This window comes from Rousettus aegyptiacus, unplaced genomic scaffold, assembly GCF_014176215.1.
Source record: "Rousettus aegyptiacus isolate mRouAeg1 unplaced genomic scaffold, mRouAeg1.p scaffold_m13_p_6, whole genome shotgun sequence".
In the NCBI taxonomy this organism is placed as follows: Eukaryota; Metazoa; Chordata; class Mammalia; order Chiroptera; family Pteropodidae; genus Rousettus; species Rousettus aegyptiacus.
The window spans coordinates 59,930,213-59,944,656 of NW_023416309.1; the positions used below are offsets into that span (position 1 = coordinate 59,930,213).

Consider the following 14,444-nt stretch of genomic DNA (forward strand, 5'->3'; position numbering starts at 1 on the left):
CCTCCCTTTCCTCACTTCTAACAGAACCCCAACTTACTTTCAGGCGCGGTGATGGCTTCCGTGGCACGTGGCAACTAGCCAGGCGGGGCCGCTTCACTAGAGTTCTCCTCCCTGCAGGTGTCCTGACTGGGCCACAGGACGCGTCTGCGTGGGACCGGGGAAGCAGAAGAGACACAGCAGCCCTGGCGCTTTTACACCTGGAAGGTCAGGGCAGGGATCCAGGTGTGGCTACAGCTCACACATGTCGTCCTTTTTCTGAGGCTCACCTCACGGGTGGTACAGGCGTGCAGTCTTCGGCTTGCCCGGCTCCTGGGCCAGGCGTGTGTCCTTCTGTGAGGACCGGCACCCACTTCTCCTGCAGGACATGCGTGTGACCAGTCCATCCCGTGGGTTCCAGCCGGTGCTCCCGGTGTCTGGTTTGTGACAGGTTCCTTTGTACCCACTTGGCCTCCAACTCCTGACGCCCGCTATGCGCCCTTAGAGCTGCGACATGGGGCCTGGCGGACGCCCAGCCGCGAGGGAACGCCCGCTGGCCGGAGCCCACGCTCGGCCGCTTCCCCTCAGACTGGGCGAGGCGCGCGCCAAGCGACTCTGGCCGTGGACGTCTGACAGCAACTGCTGCGGGATTCTGGGAAGGACGCTTCCTTGTGACAAAGGGAGAGGGTGTCATCACTGCCACTGTGACTGCATCCTAGACGAGCTAGTCGGCCACTGCAGACGTGAAGTTAAACACGGGCGGAAGGGGGGAGGGTGCGTCTGAAAAGCGAACCTTCGCCTGAGTTCAGGCGGCAGTCCTCCACGGGGTCCGCGGCCCGTCGCAGGCTCACTCGCTCCCGCCACCTCCCCGGACATCCACCCTGACTCTCTGGGATTCAGCACACACGCCTCTGTCCCTAGAGCCCGACGACCTCTCCAACCGGAAGGGGAGGGCGCGGGAGACGAGCCGGCGCGGCGGACCGGGCGGAGCGCGGCGGACCCGCAGGTGCCCGCGCAGGCGCATCACACACACCCCGCGAGACTTGGCGCCTGCGGGCCCCCGTACGGCCGCGCGTCTCCATGGCGACGCGTGCGCCCGGCGGCCTCCATTGTTGGGCTGCGCGTCTCGGCGCCCGGCGCGCCGGCGTGCTGGCGGACGCAGCGCCGCAGGTGAGGCCGGGGCCCCGGGGCGCTGAGCTCGCAGGCCCGCGGGCGGGCGGGCGGGCAGCGGGAGAAGGCGGTGCCCTGTCCGGTTGCTCCCGCCTCGCCCCGCACAAGCTGTGGCCCGGATGGGGAAACCGAGGCCGGGGGCGCGGGGCGCCCGCAGCAGCCCCAGGACGCTGCGGAGCCCGCCCGGCTCATCTTTGGGCCCTGTCGTTTCGGTTCCTGTTCGCAGGTTTGCGGGACGCTCCGTCCTCCGTCGGTCCCTGACTCGAAGGGAAGGACCCGCCCGCGAGAGGCCCTCCGAGCGCAGGCCGCCCGCGGTCGCTTTGTGGGTTCGTCCCCACTGTTCGTCGCTTGACCTGTGGGCAGTTCCTGAGCCAACCCAGACCTCACATTGCTCACCCCTAAAACGAGAAGGCGGTGTCTGGACGCTCGCACGCACCGGTCCCGGGCCGCGGCCTGGGGCGTGGTAACGCCGTGAACTGTAAACCTTCCCCGGGGGTCGTCGCCGCTGCCTGCGTGGCTGGGGGCGACGCGTGGGAATACCTCAGCCAGCGGCCTTTGGATGAGCAGCCGCTCCTGGACTGTGTGTTGCGCCAAAGTGTTGCTGAACAACCAAAAGTCAAGGCTCTGTTTCGACAGTTTTCCCAGCGCCTAACTTAGGGCTCCCCACTGAGCCAGGACGGAGAAACTGGCAGGATCCTGGGGGCTGGGAGCTCAGGTGCAGCGGAAGTGCGGAGTGGCGCAAACGGGGGGGGGGGCGCCCGTCCCATTTTGCCGGCTTTGAACCGTTCTGGTCTGTTTTCGCCCCTGAAACAGCCATTCCCATTTTGCGTTTTCCGGGAGTTGGAAGTGAAATCGCGGAACTCCATGGTGCAGGGCGAGGATCAGAACATTTTAATCTGCACTTTCTTGCATCCCAGGGATTTTTGTTGTTGTTTAGAAACGATGGTTTTGGAAGCATGCAAGATCGTTGCACATCTGCCCTGTAGCTGGCCCGTCCCACTGTGAACGTGTTCCTCCTTGGTGCCCTGTGCCCTCCCCATCTCTAGGTGACTCCAGACCACGGAGGATGAGCGCTGGCTCCGCAGGATTGCTTCCTCCCGGCTGATGCATGGAGGGAGACGCCCCGGGGGCTGTCCGCGAGAGGGGCGGCTCAGGCGGGGCCAGCCCGCCGGCCTCCCCGGCAGAGGACGTCCGCGGGAGGATTGACGGGGTCCTCTCTTCTGCCTCGCCGATTCTGGACCTGAGTAAGAGTGGTCTTCGCCATTTAGAAGAGATCTTTAAAATTCCCATGCTCAAAGTAAGTGGGCGTTGCTGGGTGTGGTAGGCATGCTGTGTGGGGTAAGCGGGCACTGCACCCCCAGGTGTCTCTTGGGAGAGAGAAATTCTAGAACAAGATAGAGGAGGGTCTCAGCGTCTCATGTGCTGCTCACAACAAATGAGAAATTCAGGTGTGGGGCAGCCCCTGGGATACCTCAGAGTCAGACGCCGACGTCCTCTGTCCTCTAGAAAGCCCTGAGCACCAAAAGCTCGTGGGGACACCACTGGCAAAATCACCCTCAGTCTCTTATTTAAAACACAAAACCCCTAAAAATCCCAGGCAACACTGGAACGGTTAACTGTGTTTCTCACCCGCGCCTTGCGGGCGTCGTACACCGATTTCACCCAGTGCCCAGGGCCGTCGCCAGGCGAGGCTTCGCCTGCTTGTAATCCAGCGAGTTTGTCTCGTCGCCCGCGGTTTCTAGAATGAGGTTCGGTCAGAGAGCTCTGGCGTGTGGTGGTGAGGGTGCGGCCAGGAGCCTTCTCACTGCCTCAGTCGCGACGTCCCCGTCAACCCCGCTTGTCCTCCCCTGGGGGCCATGATGAGAGTATTCTCCTGAGTGCGATCGGGATTCAGCGACAGCGTGTGTGACGTACAGTGTGCACAGCACACCCTTGGCACGGGGCTCCGCGAAGCGTCGGTCGGCGTTTCTGAGCGCCTCTGCGAAAGCCGATTGCTGAGGTTTGTAAGCGGCTGCTGCTTCCGACGTGCCGCGGCGGGCGCGCGCCGGGTGTCCGCTGTCGGGGGCAGCACTGGTCTTGCTGTCCCCCCCTCAGCGCCAGCCTCCAGGAGTGAGGCACCAGGTCATCAGGGCGCCGAGTCACCTGTGATGAAGCAGACGCCCTCACTTCTGACCGAGGCACCGACAGCGGGTTCGTGTTGGCATTTGTGCAAAGAGGAAGAAGGGGGAAAGCCCCAACCCCCCCCTTCGGGCTTAATAAAGAAACTCCATAACTATTTACGCTTTTCAGAAAACAAGCATAAATTTTATAAACTTTATTACCATGGCAACAAATCACTAAGCGAGGCGACCGCTCTGAGCTGTGACTCTCCGGGGTCACGGGTGCACCTCTGGTAACCCTGGGACATGGGAGGGCCCCGTCTTCATCCGGTCCCATGAGGCTGACGAGGAGGGACGGGCTCTGCGAGCCGGCTCAGAGGGGAGCGTGCCCACTCTCCGAGCTTCCTCGGGGGACCGCAGCTTCCTGGCCGTCCTGGGAGGAAAAGCGAGGCCTGAGGAGCTGCGGCCCGCAGGGCAGCCAGGGCCCGGTCCAGGGCACACACCGCGCCTCTGCTGGCACCATGCCGCTTCCCAGAGACCGCGCGCGCCCCGGGGGTGACGGTGCCGTCCCAGCGCGGAGGGCTCCGTCTTCCGTGTGCTGGGAGCGAGCGCGTCCTAGTGAGTGAGGCTCGGGCTTCCGCCATGACTCGTGAGGGGACTCGGCAGGCGGCGTTGGCGGTAGAGTGGGGGTCGTGACAGGAAAGTGGCAGCACGGTGGCACTCCCCTGTGCCCTGTGGGTCTGTCACAGGACGAGCAGCGTGGTCACGATGGCCGATGCCTGCCGAGCCGGCGCTCCTGCGTGCCGAGCACCGCCCACTCCGTGTTGGCTGGAGGGGGAGGTGCCACCCGTTACAGGGGAGGACGCGGGAGCACAGGGTCACACCGCTGTGGGCTTCAGCCTGGGTTCGAACCCGCAAAGGCTGGCTTCAGGCCAGTGCGCCGAACACCCGCCCTGCGCCGCCTGGGTGGACAGTCACCGCGCTTGCCTGCGTGTGGTGTGTGGTGTGACCTACGTGCATGTAACACGCAACAGCGTCATCCTGCCGCGGTGGGAGTGACAGCAGACATGTGCCTCGCAGGGCTGTGCTTCTGTCCTCTGCCCCTTACTGTCATGTCCCCTTCGTGACGGTGGCTTCAGCTCCCACTGAGCCGATGGTCCAGCCCCCGGGCTGTTGGTTAGGGGCTCCCCTCGTGTGGCGGTGGCGGTGGTCCTGGGTGATGCGCCTCAGCTACCACCTCGGGCCGCGTCCCTGGGCCACACGTGGCTCTTGCCGCTCGGTCACTGGGGGTGTTGCCGCGGGCACTGGGGAACACGGGGGCCCGGGGGCAGAAGAGCAATGCGAGAAGCCGCAGGCGCGAGCTCGGTGCGGAGGGTGTTTGTGGAGGGAGTGGGCGTGGCTCCCCCCCCCCCCCCCCCCCGGCGTCAGTGCGCAGGGACAGTCCCCCCGCCCCAGAGCAGGGCCCTGGCACTCTGCTCGGCGGCCCCCACGCCTGCCGTGTGCCATGTGGGGGTGGACGCCGCGCTTCCCCCCGAGCCCGGCCGCTGACCTGCGCTCGTCTCTGCTCTGAAGCAGCTGCACCTGCAGGGCAACGCCCTCCGCGCCCTCCCCGCCGACCTCTTCCAGCTGCTGCCCAACCTCACCTGGCTGGACCTGCGGCACAACAGGGTCACGGCGCTGCCTCCCGGGATCGGCTCCCACCGGTGAGTCGCCTCCCCGTGTGTCCAGCCTGAACGCAGTCCCCGCCCAACGCGTCCACGCGCCTGTCCCCTGCCGCGCAGCTCCGCCCCCCGGTGGAGTCGAGACTTCAGAAGAGAAACGTTCAGTGGTATTTGAGAGCCGGTGGAGGGGTGCGGCGGCTGGGGGCGCAGCCGCAGGGAGCCGGCGGAGGGGTGCGGCGGCTGGGGGCGCAGCCGCAGGGAGCCGGCGGAGGGGTGCGGCGGCTGGGGGCGCAGCCGCAGGGAGCCGGCAGAGGGGTGCAGTGGCTGGGGCGCAGCCGCAGGGACCGTGGTTGTTCAGGGCACGCCGGGTCCCAGGGAGAGCCGGTGGCTGCTGTGCGGCCCGTGTAGCAGCGGGGCCTGGCTGCAGCTGGTCATGTGACAACACTGCCTGGGGCCTGGAACCTGCCTGGCGGGTCACAGGCGGCAGCTCTGCTCCGTGGGCTGCATACCCCGCTGGGAAAAGCGGGGTGCGCCGTCCCGTGTACTCCTCCCCTCTGACTCCAACGGCCCTAGCACCCCCACTTCTTGGGGGCATGCCATACGCCCCTCTTCCCCCTCCCTGGAGCCGGGGTCAGCCGGCACCTCCTCGGGAGACGCATGGCCGTGGGGTCCCCCTGCTTGGTGGGCCAGCCTTCACGCCTTGGCGTCAGGGCGTCCTGGAGTACCCGTGGAGGCCGAGGTCGGTGTGTGCTCGGCGGCGAGGGCCAGCCAGGCCAGTGTGGTGGCATGGGGGAGGGGCCGGGTGGTAAGGGATTTGTTTAAAGAGGGTTGATCAAGCTTGTAGGCCGGCCACAACTTTGGATTTCACGTTGAAAGGATTCAAACGGGTTGGGTGGGATTTGGCCTTGTGCTAAGGTCACACGGGGCCCAGGGCCGAGCAGGGGGCCAGTTAGGAGCCCTGCAGCCGTCATGCAGGGGGTGGCCCCGGGCAGGACTGGCCTGGTGGACCTGCACTGGAGAGCTGCCGGGCCTGGGGCGGACATTGGGGGGGAGGAGGGAGGTGACCGGGTAACCCCCATTCTCACACGAGTGGCTGTGACTGCAGAGAGCCACCTGTGTCTGCAGGTGGCCGCTGGGAACCGCCTGTGCAGGGGCCTGGACTGTAGCTTATGGCTTTTAACAGCATCTGCTAAAAGCGAACACTCTGTCCCATGTCACAGGAAGGGGAAATGTCTCCGATTCATCGGTGCGTTGCCAGGCCCTCCAAGGAGGCGGCGAGTCCCTGGTGTGCCGGTCCCCCAGCAGGGCGGGAGCAGACCAGGGGCCCTCCTTCCAGGGCCGTGGGCCCACGGCAGGGTGCCCCTGGTCGCACTGAACGGCATCCTCGGCCCCAGCCAGGGCTCGGCACACCAGCTGGGGCTGCTCTGCTGGCCGGGTGTGTGGCGAGGGGCTGAGTGGACTCCGCGTCTGCTTCCACCTCGAGCCTTACAGCTCGGCCCAGCGTCCTTGAGTCCCCCGGGCTTGTGGTTCAGGGTGGCTTGGGAAGGCTTTGTTTTCCACAAGATCCCCATCTTCTGTGTTTAGGGTAATTTAGTACTTTTTGTCCGTAAACGGTTTTAGCATTTTACACTGTTCTTGGGAGTAATTGCTACTCAAAATGTTAAAATATACTGATACCTATTCCCATAAACACTGTTTTTTCTTCTAAAATAAATACACAATTCTCAAATTTTGGAAGCTGGTTTTGCCAGTCGAGGCCAGCTGCTTAGTGTTGTCTAAGATGTAATTTTGCATGTGCTTTATAACCCGTCGTGTCATTAAAATTAGAGCAGCCTACTGAAGACCCGAACATATTAATTAGAAATTTTGAGTAATTATGGGCTTATTAAAAGCCTTAAACTTTCCAAAAAGCCTAATTAAAGCAACGCCAGCGCTGGCGTCTCGCTCCTCGGTGTTGGCGGCGGGAGCTTGCCGGCAGAGCCCAGGGTCTCCGGCGTGCTGGCCGCCGGGCCCCCCGCTGGGCAGCTCCGGGTCCGCCGGCAGGTCATGTGTCCGGTGGCGATCAGCGGAAGCCGAGGGTCGGTGGATCGCAGACAGCGATTAGGGGTTGACGTTCGTCAGCTTGTCCCTGGGAGTGTGCACGAGGGTGCCACGATGCCCCGACGCCCCGTGCGGAGGCGCGGCAGCAGGCGCTCGGCCTCAGCCGGGCCGGTGCTCCGGGGGCGCGGTGGCTGTCACAGCTTGGGGAGATCCCGGCGTCTGGCGGGGAAAGGCTGGGATGCCGCCACATAGCCCACAAAGCCCGGGACAGCCCCCAACAAGGCTTGCCTGGCCCTGGGTGGCAGCCCTGGCTGGGGGCCGGGCCCGGGCTCCAAGGCAGGCCGTGACCGTGGCGTACGACCGTGGTGCCTGTGTCGAGTGGCCCTTAGAGAGACGACACCTGAAGACACTTGGCCGTCTGTTTCAGAGATGCTCGTTTGAGTTTCTGCTTTTTAAGTGCTATTTTTTTGTTTGTTTGTTTTAAAGGTATTTGAAAACTTTGCTTTTAGAGAGAAACCCTATCAAAACGTTGCCTGTGGAGCTGGGTGAGTATTTATAAGATACACGTCGGTTTCAGCTGCGGTCTGGAGCCATGGGCCGCTGCCGTGGAATAACCGGGGGTGGCTAGCTGACCCTTGGGGTCCCCCGCCTCCGTCCGCAGGCTGCCGAGAGCGGCAGGTGTGCATTCTGCGTGTAAAGCAGGACACGCGAGATGAGTGTGAGAAGTGACGAGAACGAGCCCCTTCAGGCCCGATGCCCCCCTTAGGGAAGATCAGCGTCGCCAGGCCCCGCCCGCAGCCCCGAGGCGCCCGAGGGCCCGTGCCCTGGCCGCACCAGCGCGCTTCGCCGCCCGCCGCCCTGAGCAGGAGGTACCGCGGCCGTCCTCTCCAGCTCGTCGCCGGCCGAGTCGCGCCCTGGGTGCCCGGGCCGTGCGCTCTGGGCTCAGCACGGTTTCTGAGGCCCGTCCACGAGGACATGTCACTGTGACAGGCGTGTCTGCGCGCGCCTCGCGCCGTAGGTCACGGGGACGCCCCGGCCAGGCTCCCCTCGTGTCTCACGGACTCGGCCCGTCGCTGTCTCTGCTCTCCGGGTGCGGCTCGCTGCTCCCGTCCCTCGCCCCCTGACTCTCCCTTTGCCCCCGCAGTGCGCGCAGGGCTGTGCGCGCAGGGCTGTGCGCCCCCTCGGCCGCGCTTCGGCCCCGCGGTCCTCGCCGCCCGGCTCAGCGTTCTCTGACGCACGGCGACCCTGGGCTCCTCAGGCCGTCGCGGGGGACCTTCCCATTGCTCCTCCGTCGTCGCGTCCTGACCTGACGCCGCGCACTCCGGTGATCTCGGTGTTTTGAACGTGTTGGGCTCTGTCCGGGAGCTGCGACCCTGCGAACCCCCACACAGTTATCAGGCGCAGCGTTCTGCGTGCCAGCCAGGTCAAGCGGTCGGTCGCAGTGCCCAGGTCACCTGCAGCCTGGGTCCCGGCCGTCGGCCGTGGCCCCCGAGGACGCGTGCAGGACCGCCCACTGCGACCGCGGCCTGTCTGCCTTCCTGCAGACCTTGCGCCTGCCGCGTTCTCCATTTCGACATAAAACGGAGGCATCTGCCGTTCCGTGTTGTGTCCGGCGCTCCGGTCTGGGCCCCTGGCAGTGCGCACACGCGAGCCTCTGGCGGCGCCGACTGCAGCTCCGTCGCGTGCTCACTGCCGGTCGCCGCGGCCCCCGCCGGCGGGCTGTGTGTTCCGCCCGTGGCGGTCTGCCTCTCGCGCCCGCCTGCCGTGTCTGCTCGCGGGGCGGGCGCGCTCGGCTCCGCCCTCACCCAGCGTCCCGTTCCTTGCGTTTAGTGCAGTTATCGGTGCGAGTGGATTCGGTCTGTCGTCCTAGTTTGTTTCCTGTTTGCCTCATTTTTTTTTCTCCATGTCTACTTTCCAGCTATATGCTGTTTATACTTCCATTTAATTTTCTTTCTTTCTTTTTTTTTACCCTTTGGCTAATTTAGCTATACCTTTTATGTTCCTATAATGGCGTAACAGTTGCTCTCAGTCTTACGGTACATGGCCACGGAGACGGCGCTGTCCCAGGTCACAGCCACACGCAGCCACTCAGCGCGCCCTGGCCTGCGCCGGCCTGCGCGGGGCGTCCGCGTCGGGTACAACCCACAGCTCAGCGGTACGGGTGCTGCTTGAAGCTGTCGCACGGGTCTATGCCTCCCTTTTCCCTTTTAACCTACATGTTAAACCTTCTGTTATTGTCCACCAATCTCTGAGCTTTTGCACATTAAAAATATTATTTTCCTCTTCTTCAAAGGAAATAGATAAATACCTACAAGTCCGTGAGTCTTTTTTTCCTGTTATTTCCAGTGGGCTGTGAAAATCATCTAGTAAATTTTTTTCCAGATATTGTTTTCAGTGCTAGAATTTTCATATTTTAAAAAATAGTCTCTCTTTTTCTGCTCCGAGTTCTTTTTCTAATTTGGCACAAACTGCTTCTCCGTCACGCCCTTGGGTGTACGTGTAATAGCTGTGTGTGTTCTCCTGGGGTGCACAACAAGCCACCACAGACAGCAGTTTAAGCAGCAGAAACGAGCTTCCTCGCCGCATGGAGACCGGAGGCCCGCGGTCGAGGAGCTTCGGGGCTGGGAGCTGCCCGGGCCCCTCCCGGGCCTGTGCGCGGCCGTCTTCTCCCCGCGCTCCTGTGGCCTTTGCTGTGGGTGAGCAGCCCTTCCGACTCGTCCTCTTTGGCAAGGATGCTGCCGGCCTGGGTCAGGGTCCGCCTGAACCTGGCCACCTCGTCTTCACCACCTCTCCACAGACCTGTCTCTAAGCACGGTCACAGCATGAGGTGCTGGGGGTCAGGGCATCAAATCAGCGTGAGAATCTGAGGGGACACCGTTCGACCCACGGCCCTTCGCCCAAGTGCTCGTCTGCTAATCCGGGTGGCCTCGGCGTTGGACCGTCATGTGCCTTTTCTAGATAAGGGCAGGACCAAGACCGCGGCCTGCGGGCGAGCGTGGCTGGCGGGCGGGGGGCCCGGCCTCTCCACGCCTCACCTCGCTGTGCGGTTTGCGTTCGGCCCGTGCCAAACTGCTGTTTGGTTTTTTGATAATTTCTATTTTTATTGACATTTTGTATTTGTTGAGTCATTTTAGTATATTTCCCGTAATGATTTCTTCGGGCGAGTTTCTAACGACGGCTTTTTAAGTTTTTATCTGCTACGTCCAACGCCTGGGCCTGCCAGGGCAGCGTCTGTCGAGTGCTGCTCAAGAGCGAGGCGCCTTGGCTCCTCTTCGCGCGCCTGCAGGTTGCTGCTGCTGAAGACGGGCGTTTCAGGTAGCAGAGCAGCGCTATGTTACGGCTTTCGCCAGAGAGCTGTCCTTGCTGCTTCTGTTTCTTTTATTTTATTTTAATTTAATTTGTATCCAGCCTGGTCTGAATGTTTGGAGTCTTTTTCCCTGCAGTTTTTTTTTTTTTAAGCAAATCTCAGACGTTTGTCATATCAGTTAACTCAAATCCTCAATGAGACTTTTTCCCTAACGTGCAAACAGCTCCTGCCATCCCTTCTTGTTTTATGGGCGCAGAACGTGTAAAGCGCTGGCGGCGTCTTCCCACAGGGGCCGTGGCCACGCTGACCGCGTTGAACCTGAGGCACTGCCCGCTGGAGTTCCCGCCGCCGCCCGTGGTGCAGCAGGGGCTGGGCGCCGTGCTGGCCTTCCTGCGCTTCTGCGCGGCGCAGCGCGCCCCCCCGGGAGAGCCGGCTCCGCCAGGTTGGTGGGACAGTCACCCTCCCCGTGGCCGAGGCTGGAACCGGGGCCAGGGATCCCGTCTGTCCTCTCGCGCATCCCGCGGCCCGCCTGCCGACAGCGAGCTGCGTCCGCTCCTGCGAGCTCCTCTCCTGGGCTCGCGCCTCGGGGCCCGGGGAAAAGTTCGCCGGGATGAGTCACGCGAAGCAGCCCTCACCCCACGCACCATCGGGCATGGCCTGTCCCTTAGACGGCTCTTCCCATTCCGTAAACCATTGCTCTCTGAAAGCACCAACCCCGAGCGCGCAGCGGTCTGGCATGTCACGCCGGCAGCGCAGTGTCCTGTGTGGGACCAGCCCGTGTCACACTTGGCTGCCTGCGGGCCCAGCAGGAGCCCAGGCCCCGGGGTCGTGTGCGGCCTGCGCAGTAATGACAGCGCTGGACGTGAGAGCATTTACCTGTCCCTGCTCTGAGCCATCCTCCCAGACGCTGTTTAGGGAGAGGCGCTTCGCCCCGGTGCCTGGCGGGGTCCGGCAGAGACAGTGGGTGAATACATCGTGGGTCAGTTACCTCTCAAATTACTTAGCTAGAGCTAGAGATAAAAGTGTGTGGAAGTCAACAAAAGTATTGCCAGACAAAAACAACGGGCACGTGGGCTAAAAATTAATAGAGATGGATACCGAAAGCTCTGGCGAGGAAGGAGAACAACGGCTTTGCCTGGGGCATGGGGGCGTGGGGGCGGGGGCGGGGGTGGGGGGTTGCGGCCTGCGGGACCCGCCCGCTGAGACCAGGCTCGCTCTTCTCGCAGCCCTTCCGGCCCTGACCAGGGGAAGGCGGCGCCACCCACTGCCCCTGCTGCCGGGCGGGCGCCAGGAGAGCAGGCCGGGAGGAAGCGCCCACTCGCCGGGACCCAGGGGCACCATGGGCCACCTCTCGCCCGCGGCGACCCTGGACCTGAGCGCTCCCCGTCCATCCGCTGAGCTCCCGGAGGAGTGGCCCAGCACCGAGGAGATCAGGCGCTTCTGGACGCTGAGGCAGGAGATTGTGGGGCTGGAGCAGGCGAAGATTCTCACCAACCAGCTGCTGGCGGAGGAGCTGCCCCCAAACCTCAGGGAGGCGCTGCACACCCAGAAGGCCCCCCGCCCCGTGCTCCCACGCGTCCTCAGGTACGCCGGGCCGGCGCCTGACTCCCCCTCTGCGGAGCTCGTGAGCCTCTGTGAGCCTCCTGTCAAACTCCTGGCCCCACGCTGCCGCCACTGACGGCGTGGGGCTCCCAGCCTGGTATGGGGCTGGCCACCTCGAACATGGGCCACAAGGAGGAGGTTACACGAGAGGAAAAGCCAGGACCGTCTGTGTCTGTGCGCACGTGTTTGTGACATGTCTGTGTGCATGTGCGCACACGTGAATGTGATTCGTGCACGTGTGTGCATGTGTGCCACAATGTGTGTATGTGCGTGCATATATGTGCACGGAGCATTATGTGCATGTGTGGTATGTCTGTGTGTGCATGCATGTGATATGTGCACACATGGTGTGTGCATGTGTGTCGGATGGTGTATGCTGTGTGTGCATGTGGTATCTGGTATGTGTGCGTGCATATGTGGTGTGTCTGTGTGTGTGCATGTGAGAGCATGTATAGCGTGTATGTGTGGTGTGTGCATGTGTAGTGTGTGATGTGTGTGAACATGTGGCATATGTGTGCATGTATGCTGTTTGGGGGGGTGTGTGGCATGTGTGCCTCCATTGTTTACCAGTCACGGGGGGACCGGCGAGGAGAACGTGCTGGGAGGTGGAGGCCTGTCCCAGCGCCCTTGTCCTGCCTGGCCCTTCGGGCTGAGACCGAGCCGTGGCCCTCGGAGCGGGCGGGCGGGCGGGCTGAGACCTAGCCGTGGCCCTCGGAGCGGGCGGGCGGGCGGGCTGAGACCGAGCCGTGGCCCTCGGAGCGGGCGGGCGGGCGGGCTGAGACCGAGCCGTGGCCCTCGGAGCGGGCGGGCGGGCGGGCTGAGACCGAGCCGTGGCCCTCGGAGCGGGCGGGCGGGCTGAGACCGAGCCGTGGCCCTCGGCGGGGGCGGGCGGGCTGAGACCGAGCCGTGGCCCTCGGAGCGGGCGGGCGGGCTGAGACCGAGCCGTGGCCCTCAGGAGCGGGCGGGCTGGCTGAAGACCGAGCCGTGGCCCTCGGAGCGGGCGGGCGGGCGGGCTGAGACCGAGCCGTGGCCCTCGGAGCGGGCGGGCGGGCGGGCTGAGACCGAGCCGTGGCCCTCGGAGCGGGCGGGCGGGCTGAGACCGAGCCGTGGCCCTCGGAGCGGGTGGGGCGCCGGGCCCACAGCCCTGCTCCACTTTGGACGCCTGCTCTCTGACGTGTGTGCTCCAGGCGAGTGGTCGTCGCGGGGTGGCGGTGGACATGCGGCTAAAGCCCTGTGTCGTTGCAGAAGGAAGACACGCTCGTTCAGGGGCACCCTGCCTGGCCTGGCGGCGGCGCAGCCCGCAGTGCCAGGGCCGGGGCGGCTGGAGGAGAGCCGGGCCTCGGCCCTCAGAGAGCTCCGGGAGAAGCAGGCTCTGCTGGAGCAGCGGAGGAGGTGAGGCCCCGGTGCCCGGCCCGGGCCGCCCTGCGCCGGTCTGTCCTCGGAACGAACCAGCTACCGCGGAGTGCGCGAGGCCACGTCGCGGGCGGGCCGGGCACCCACCTTCTCCCCGTAGCGTTTGTCCTCTCCCTGCTTTCCCGGTCTTCCTTAGTCCTGCCCCCTCAGCCACCTGCCGGCAGGTCTTCTTTAAGGTGAAAAGACACGCCCCTCAGGAAGGCTCCCCCTTGCCTCTGCCCCGTGGGTCTGGGGCCAGCTGGGGTCCCCTCCTGTGCTCACCGGCTCCTCTGTCCTCCAGCCCCACGGACTGCCCAGCTCCCGCCTGCTCCGGGCCCCCGGAGGCCGGCTGCCTCCGACCGTACCCACAGCTCCCCAGGACCGCTCACCTTCTGGTGGGGTTTGGCCAGTGGGGAGCTCCCGCGGGTCTCCAGAGAGAAGGGAGAGGGGGGGCAGTGCCTCTCTGCCCGCGCCCTGCCCCGTGAGTGCCGCCTGGGGCTGGCCGGGGCCCTCACTGAGGCTGGCTCCACGCTGCTCGCCCCTGAGTCTCGGGTCCTGGAGTGGCGTCCACCCCACAGCTCCGATCAGGGCTGCTGCTGTGCCCCAGGTCCACCCCTCCCCCACCCCGCCTTCCCCCGCGAAGAGTCCCCGTGCGAATAAACCCTGCTGAGGTCGGCCGGGCGTGTGGGTGTGTGTCTTCACTGGGTGCTGACGGTGCTCAGGGTCCCCCGGCCACCCCGACGCCAGACCTCCCTCCCAGTCAGTTCCTCGCCCTGCACTGGACTGGGGCGAGGTCGGGCCCCTGACTGCTCAGGGCACACGACGCGCCTGTCCCTGGGCTGTCATCCCACCGGGAGGGACGTGGCCCACAGACAGCGAGGCCGAGATTCCGGGGTGTGGCCTGGGCTGCTCCTGAGGTCACTCTGGCCATCAGCCATAGCTGTGGACAGCACCACCCCCCAAAAGCCCCCTAGTGTCCCTCAGTGGGAATCCGGGCCCTGTGCCTCCACCTCAGGACCCAGGTGGGGCATTCTGCAGGTGGGGTGTGCACGCCAGTGGCCTGCCTGAGCTCAGGGAGCCCCCTCTGGCCAATGTATGGGCTGAGCCGACTGACCAGTGGACCGCCAAAGGCCCCGCCCCTCGCGCCATGCTCCGCCTGCCCCCGTAGCCAGCGCCTGAGACCGTCCCGGCACCTGC

General features: G+C 64.5%; 1 protein-coding gene across 3 annotated transcripts; it reads left to right on the forward strand.

Annotated features, from left to right (window-relative positions):
• The first annotated feature begins 1,681 nt into the window (after nt 1-1,681).
• Nucleotides 1,682-13,925, forward strand: LOC107517133 (leucine-rich repeat-containing protein 27). 3 transcript variants are annotated; one of them, XM_036222771.1, is made up of 8 exons: nt 1,682-1,872; nt 2,193-2,443; nt 4,818-4,948; nt 7,433-7,491; nt 10,543-10,695; nt 11,480-11,837; nt 13,101-13,247; nt 13,549-13,925. In XM_036222771.1, exons 2-8 carry the CDS (start codon nt 2,255-2,257, stop codon nt 13,730-13,732), a joined length of 1,221 nt encoding a protein of 406 aa, XP_036078664.1. In that variant the 5' UTR covers nt 1,682-1,872; nt 2,193-2,254; the 3' UTR covers nt 13,733-13,925. The 3 variants fall into 3 exon arrangements, with proteins under 3 accessions (XP_036078664.1, XP_036078663.1, XP_036078665.1); XM_036222770.1 differs by having other exon boundaries at nt 1,682-1,861; XM_036222772.1 differs by having other exon boundaries at nt 1,682-1,861; nt 4,821-4,948.
• The last annotated feature ends 519 nt before the right edge of the window (nt 13,926-14,444 follow it).

What these genes read in the sequence shown, in the direction of transcription:
- LOC107517133 (XM_036222771.1), top strand. Translation starts at nt 2,255, where the DNA reads ATGGAGGGAGACGCCCCGGGGGCTGTCCGCGAGAGGGGCGGCTCAGGC. An exon ending in CCCGGGATCGGCTCCCACCG is followed by an intron (nt 4,949 to 7,432) that starts GTGAGTCGCCTC and finishes TTTGTTTTAAAG; the next exon opens with GTATTTGAAAACTTTGCTTT. An exon ending in GTGCTCCCACGCGTCCTCAG is followed by an intron (nt 11,838 to 13,100) that starts GTACGCCGGGCC and finishes GTGTCGTTGCAG; the next exon opens with AAGGAAGACACGCTCGTTCA.